The sequence below is a fragment of the Fundulus heteroclitus genome, chromosome 23 (genome assembly GCF_011125445.2).
Source record: "Fundulus heteroclitus isolate FHET01 chromosome 23, MU-UCD_Fhet_4.1, whole genome shotgun sequence".
Taxonomy (NCBI): domain Eukaryota; kingdom Metazoa; phylum Chordata; class Actinopteri; order Cyprinodontiformes; family Fundulidae; genus Fundulus; species Fundulus heteroclitus.
The window spans coordinates 32636520-32643916 of record NC_046383.1 but is presented as its reverse complement, the minus strand read 5'-3'; the positions used below and the strand labels follow the sequence as shown (position 1 = coordinate 32643916).

The window sequence follows — 7397 nt, the reverse complement described above, 5'->3', positions numbered from 1 at the left end:
TTCATTGTTTCGCTGGGAGATGCTAATGACCATTAGCTGCTTCCTTGTTTTAACCCCTGCTGCGCAGGCGCACGACACGACAGGCTTTATTTGTTAACAAATAGAGCAAAAACAAAGCAAAAACACCAAAAATAACAACTAATAAGACAGCAGGAGGTGAAAATCTTGCACAAAAACTTTGTATGCAACCAGAGTGAGCTACTGACGTATACATTTTAACAAGTCAAATAACGTGAGTGTGCACCTTTAACTTTTTTGGCACCTACACGGTACATCACTCCGAGCAGAACATCACCGCAATGACACAAAGTGATGACAACATGATGCTGTTCTTCAGAGAAGACATGGAAATTAAAGGGCGGATGGACCTAAATGCAGGACAAACCTGGAAGACAGCCTGTTTGAGGCTGCAAAAGACTAAAAGAGGTTCAGCTTCCAGCAGGAAAATGGAGCTAAACCTGCAACCCAATCTACACTGATTTAGATGAAGGCACATTCATGTCTTACAACGGCCTAAAGTCCATAGCTGAGGTTCATAGCTTGGTAGCTCCACGACAGCAGGGGCTGAGTGTTAGGTTGTTTAAAAAAATATCCCTGAGGATCTTCCAGAGAAATTCTTTTCTCTTCATTGATCTTGGCGTGCCACCCCACATTTATTAGTGCCCTCCATCTGGCAAAACTTTCTGGAGGCGCCCCTGGGAGGGCGTCAGGGAGGCTGGGGCTTGGAGCAGTGGAGATGAGGAGACTGCTCCTCAGAAATGTGCTCTCGTCTATTGTGCGAGAAGGAAAGAAGGCAGCCGACAGACGGAGAGAAGAGTTGACAGAGGAGTAATGAGAGAAATAATGTGAGACAGAGAAAAGGGTCCTTTCTGGGGCACCGTGGATCCGGACTGGAGGCGACCGCCCGGTGTTGGAGGGCGAAGGTATGCTTGGCTGTGTGCGTGAGAGAGAGAGAGACTGTGTTGCGCGTTTGGCGGAGAGACCGCAGAGAGCCCCAGACAACTTCCAGCACCCTCCCAGCGCCGCTGCGCTGCGCTCCGCTCCGCTGCGCCCTGCCGCCACCGCCGCCGCCGCGTCTCTCCGAGTCTTTCTCCGGGACCCAGGCGGCTGGCGCGGTGAGATGTGAAGAGGCTTAAAGTATGGCATGCAAGGATGGTGTCCGCAAAGAAGAAGGAGATGGTGACAGCGACGCGACCCGCGTTTATTCGGACCCTGTTCTACTTTTTCTGTTTGACGACTTGGTGAGTGCGTCGCAGAAACCTGACCGTCCGGATCAGTTCAGCCCTGAAAGTTGAGTTTTTTTTTTTAATTCTTTCCCCCCCTCCTAGTGCGAAAAGCATCTCGGGACAAACAAAGAAGGATGAGAGGATTTACCCGGAGAATTTTACTCGGATATTGGACCGACTTCTGGACGGCTATGACAACAGGCTTCGACCTGGATTCGGAGGTATTTAGAGACGCGCATTTTTTGCGCACCACAGAACAAACATCATGCAATTCCAAACACGATTTCGTGCCGCTTTGGATATGATCTCACGACTAAAATGAAAACACCGAGAACTAAAATGTTCATAGGCCTACTTTGCGTGCCAAAGATAGTTTAAAACGGCATTTTGTCCGCGGAGGCGTAAAAGTGCAGCTGTTTGAACACAACGAGCCCAAAAAGGTCAGAATTGCTTGACAGAAATTCAGTTTTCACTTCTACCTACACTTATCCTATGAAAGCTCCTCCCCAACGTTTGTGCTACATTAGAAAATGCAAGCAACAACTTTTGTGCAGGGCCTGCCCAAGGTTTTCTGAGGCCCTAAGCAGAGTGCCATCCATCCCTGCCCTTCAGTTCTGCTGCATTCAGTTGGTTTCTGGAGTCAAAGCTCAGAATGACGTCACTCCTTGTTGAAACGCAGAAAAGCAGTGGGAGTTTGGTGGGTTGCTGCGGTTGTGCTGGGTAATATACATTTCCAGATTCACGGTTAGAAATACAAGAAGAAGTCCCTGAGAAAGTTAGAAGTATTCCAGCAGCCAATATGGATGTGGCACCTGCCAAAAAGTGGGGAAAAATGGTTAAACAAATGGCACACAGCACTGTGCAATCTCCCTCTGAACATGTTCCTTTAGTGTTTGAATGCATAACATTGGAAGAAATTCCATGTTATTGTCATGTTTCACTAGTGGTAGTTAGTACATGCAGCCTGAGCCCAGGTGGGACGCCGTCCGCAGGTCTGAGCTCAGACTTCGGAGACTAATCCAGTGAAGCATATGTTTACTCTTGTGGTGCTAACTGCTGTTAGCAATACTAGCAAATAACAATGTATCTTTATCCATGTAATGGTTCAGATACCAAAGAAACATGTTCACAGATAGAGGCTGTGTTCCATGTGTGCCAATGCGTTTTTTTCTTTTGCCATACCAAGCCTCAGATGTTTTACAGGTCTGGCCTCGTATTCCATACTAACCTCAGGGCTCCTAGGGAACATTCAACTTTCCCAGACACAAAGATGTTATGGGGAAATCTTGTTATGTATCAGACCAGGAACTTGGAAAATCTTAAATCTGACATCCCAAACACAAAGAGAATTTTTTTACAGACTTGGGAGAGTTTAGACTTCATTTGTTCACAAATATCCATGGAAAATTAAGCTAATTCTTCCATCCATCCATTTTCCAAACCGCTTAATCCTTCATGGGGTCACGGGCTAATTCTTGTTATCTATATTTAAAGTTTGCATGGTTGAGACCCCAGCTTAGACACAAACAGCAAAACGTATTCAGTTAAAGCATGACCGTGAGCCTGCTTTCAATTGAAAAAAATGTTTTACTTGTTTTTTTTGTACATAAATCGATGTATTTTTAAACCTGTCATTGTGCTCTTGGGGCAATAAGCCCATCATGGATCCTTAAGGGATTGCAATGTTGATCCAACCAACCAACCAAATCTTTCAGCAGGGTAAAAGCTTGTTTAAGTTACTCACGGAAGGCTAAAACATTTCAAGTGAATGGACGGATGACCAGGAAAGAATAGTTGCAAATGCCAAAAAGTGCAGTGAGCAAGTAATAAAAGAATTCAGGTCACTCTTTTTGATCCCAAGACCCTCAACTTCTTCAAATAAATAATTAAGTGCATTCAGCCTTTGGAAATCCACCAAGCACATCATTGCGTCAACATGATGGTTCTCTGACTATCCGCCCAGAAGGAATACTGTTAGCTACCGACTCTGCAGACCTCCTTTTTTTTCTCTGGGGGAGCAGCAAAAAGAAACGAGAATGTTTAAGCAGGGACAGGGAAGCTAGTTAACGATGCATAGAGGCTATGTGTGGCTGAAAGCCAACTCTGGACATGATGCCGAATGTGCCATACCCGATGGCAAACCTGGTGATTGCAGCATCATGCTGTGGGGACGGTTGTCTACAGCGCCCATTGGGAACGTTTTAAGAGACGATGGGAAGCTGGATGGAGCTAAATACAGAGTCATCCTGGAAGGGATCCTGTTAGACGCTACAAAACACTTGAGACTGAGGTTGTTGTCACAGCAGGGAAAGGGCTCAAAATCTGCAGCCAGAGTTACTAAACAGTAGTTTAGGTCAAAACATGTCATTCATGTTTTAGAGTGACCTAGTCCTAAATCTGGCAGTGAATCTGCGACAAACCTTGAAACCCTCAATTAAAGGCTAATACCTTTGTAGAAAAAAAGGGGTTGAAATAAAACATGAAGGATAAATCCAAAAAAATGGCAACATGTATATTTTTTTTTTGCATTATATGGTGCATGTTGCTCTGTAAATTGACAATGCAGCGCCTGCTAAAACGTGTCCCACTCTTAACGCTGTCATTGTGACGGCTTTGCCTCTCTAAAAGAGGGGCCTCGGTGCGTGCGTTGTGCATTTGAGTGAGGGCGGTTACATAATCCCTGTATGTTTCAGGACAAATGCATAACGCTCGGTTCAAGAGGTAAAAGTATGGATTTGGTTTTCATGCATGATGTCTGCTGAATATTCATGTTGGAAAGCAGCGAGAACTGGTTTACTGTGCAGAGCAGCCTGTCAACAGGAATGTCCGTATGCAGGCGTACACGTTCAGCTCGTCTTCACGCTGAGACGCTATATGCATTCAACGAGGGGGGAAAAAAATCAAACAGGATTATGTTTTTACATGTTTTGAGCTATTTCCCCCGTTGCATTAAGCAGACTTCTGTACAGCTCCAGAAACGATGAGCTACTGCGAGTCTCCTAAATTTGATTCTGATGGCCTGGAGGCCTTCAAACAGCTTTTAACACCTTCTTGAATAAGACGCATGACTTTCTCAGACGGGATGGAACCTCAGCCGAGGTGAGCTGGGAAACACCAATGAATATGTTGAAGGTTGTCTTTCTAATTGACCCAACAGGTCCTGTGACCGAGGTGAAGACTGACATTTACGTGACGAGTTTTGGGCCGGTCTCAGATGTTGAAATGGTACGTAGCTAAATACCAGTGCTTTCATCATGTTGGAGTCTCTTCTTGGTTTGATCAATTTCTTGTGCCAAATATATATTGTTGTCACGATATCACTGTGCGCAATGTGCATGTCTCAAAGAACTGCCTGGACTGCAATACATGTGAGCTATAATTATTCAAGTACCCCACATCTAGGCTCTCTATGCCAGAAATACAGTATTTGGTGACACTTGCTTCTAAAGAAGGATGTCAAGTCATTGAGAGACGACAACTAAGTTGCTTCAATGCATACTTTGACCAGGAGTAACGTCTTTCTTAAAAACTTGTTGTTGGACTGGAAATGCAGAATTTTATCGATGTTTTTTATCCAGTAGCTGTATAGGCTACATGTAATCAGGGTCTATGTTTGCTATGAACCTAAAAGAAGTCAGGTAGTCATTTTATTTTATTACAGTTGCATATCTTAAGTCTGTCACTGTATGTTTCTAGTTGACGGTTAATTCACAGATGATACAGATAAAAGTTACTACTGTGGGATGAATAAAGGATCCCCACACAAGGGGTCTTCAACCTGTGGCTCCGGGGCACAAAGTGGCTCCTCGGGCCTTTCACAATGGGTCTTAAAAGCTTTAGCTAAAAATGATAACGAACCATCTAATGCCACTTTTTGAGATTTTTCATGAAATTGAATTTCCAACGCAAAATGACACAAGACGTACCTGCTATATATATATCTGTAGATCTATTTTTCTTGTAATCAGGTTGGAAAATTATGTGCTTTTAGTAATTTTTACACAAATATCCCAATCCTACAGTAGAAAATATATCCATGCATCCGTCCGTTTATACATCCAGCCACCTACCCGCCCACTGGCTTCCGCTAATCCGACGGGCAACAGGTCCAGGAGGGAACCACAGACATCCCTCTCCCCTTTAGCAAAAGTACTAGCTTGTTCTTTATTTTAAAACCTAAAAATAGAAATAAAACTCAGCTTCTGATCGATAACAAATTTCCTCTGGTAGATCTTTATCAAAATTATAAGTTATTTTTTTTCCCCAAAAGCTCTGAACAACTTTTATTTAGCTAGACTGGGGGCAAAAATGTGTCTTTGGGCTGTATAAAGGTTACACACCTCTTGTCTATGCTAAAATAAGTTGTATTTCTACACAAACTCGGATCCGGCGGTGAATTTTTCACAGACTAAAAAAGGCTCTGGTCCATGCAAATATCTTCAGCAACAGTGTTATACGATTTCTGTCCTTCTCTAGCTGTCAGCTTCAGTCTGGCTTCTCCATAGCCTGTTCTATAATTAGCCACATTAGCCTCCGATAGCTTTGCACCTTAATGGAGGAGTAATGGATGGGGACGCACTGGTTTGTTTTTGCTGCTTCGTTATTTAGTAGCCGACGGAGCCTTCAGCTGATTAGCGATTTCCTGAATATATTTGTACCGCAGTAGAACGGAGCATTGTGTGGTTCAGAACATTGCACTTGGGACAAAGGTATATTTCAGGGTAAGTCGTCATGTTGTTTAACAACGAAAAAAAACCCCTCTGTAACAAAGAATTACTGCAGTTATTTGGTGGAAAACCAAATGATTCTCCCAGCGGACTCTCTTCAAGATGAACGCATCAAATCGGGCTTGTGATGTTTTTAGTAACTTGTCGTTTTTTGCCTCCATCAGGAATACACCATGGATGTATTCTTTCGGCAGACCTGGGTTGACCGGAGGCTGATGTACGAGGGCCCAGTGGAGATACTGAGACTAAACAACCTGATGGTGACCAAGGTCTGGACACCGGACACTTTTTTCAGGAACGGCAAGAGGTCGGTGGCCCACAACATGACGGCCCCCAATAAGCTCTTCCGCATCATGAAGAACGGCACCATACTCTACACCATGAGGTACCGTCTTCTACACAACCTATAACCGCGTCCTCACCATCTTATAAACAGCCTGCTGTTATGCATCAAATCTTTAGCTTTCCACAGACCTTTGCTTGTGATTACATTGCAGACACTTCACATATTGCAGATTTCCATGTCCCAGCCTTTTTAGCTGGAATAGGAGGGGTGACAGACTGTGTCTGTTATAGAGTACTAAAAGGGATTAGCCATGAAATCCAACCAAGTTTCTCAGTGTAAACAGCATAGAGCTGTTTAGAGGCGATGCAGATGCCAAACATTTGAAGCAGTCCAAAACTTTGCCTTTCTATACTTGGAATGATATGTGGCAAAATAAGGCCTTAACAAGCTAAAAGCTCTCTTAGATTGTTTTTCCTTCAGTAGTCACCATACAGACACTGGAAAAGGAAACTTCCCTTGGATATCAACGCTGACTTGCGAACTTCCCGAGGATTTAGGAAGGAGAGTTGCAGTCGGATGCCGCTGATCAAATGCACCTTAATGGCATCCATGCCAGCAGGTGTTTCGGCAGTTTGCCGTTCTGGAACAGACGGGCGTGTATTAACAAAGTGCTGAAATAGAAAGACAACAGCCATGACCTTAGGGAAGCAACTCTTGCTGCACATCAATTTACAGGCAATTTCTAAACAGCCTTTTTTCGACAGTGAGGGGAACAAGTGGAACGACTTTAGGACCAGCGCTAATCTTCCTAGTAGTGGAGATCCCAGCTCATTTATTCAGGGGTTTAGGAACCATTCAGGTGACATCTCAGACTCTGCAAGGCTTAATCGGCATGATGAATGTTAAAGTAAATCGCAGAACAGCTGAAAAAAAAAACAGAACAACCGTTCACGCTGACTGTCCAGCGTGGCGGTGGATGGATTATGATAGGATTGTTTTGCAGCTACAGGACCCCGACACCGTGCAGTCACTGAGTTAACTGCGAGTTTCAAACCGGGTCATTATCAGGTGTCCAAATGCAGCACCGAATCTACAACAGAACGTCTGAGAAGGATTCAAAAGCCAAGATGTTCCAGTGGTCCAGTCAAAGCCCAGACC

General features: G+C 44.2%; 1 protein-coding gene across 1 annotated transcript in view; it reads left to right on the top strand.

Moving 5' to 3' along the window:
• Positions 1-614: 614 nt before the first annotated feature.
• The window catches only part of gabra4 (gamma-aminobutyric acid type A receptor subunit alpha4), a gene marked incomplete at its 3' end in the record, with an annotated part of 28224 nt that continues 21441 nt past the window's right edge, over positions 615-7397 (top strand). The window contains 4 exon segments of the mRNA XM_012854815.3: positions 615-1241; positions 1329-1447; positions 4384-4451; positions 6118-6338. Coding sequence (XP_012710269.2) covers positions 1153-1241; positions 1329-1447; positions 4384-4451; positions 6118-6338 — 497 coding nt within the window. The 5' untranslated portion in view covers positions 615-1152.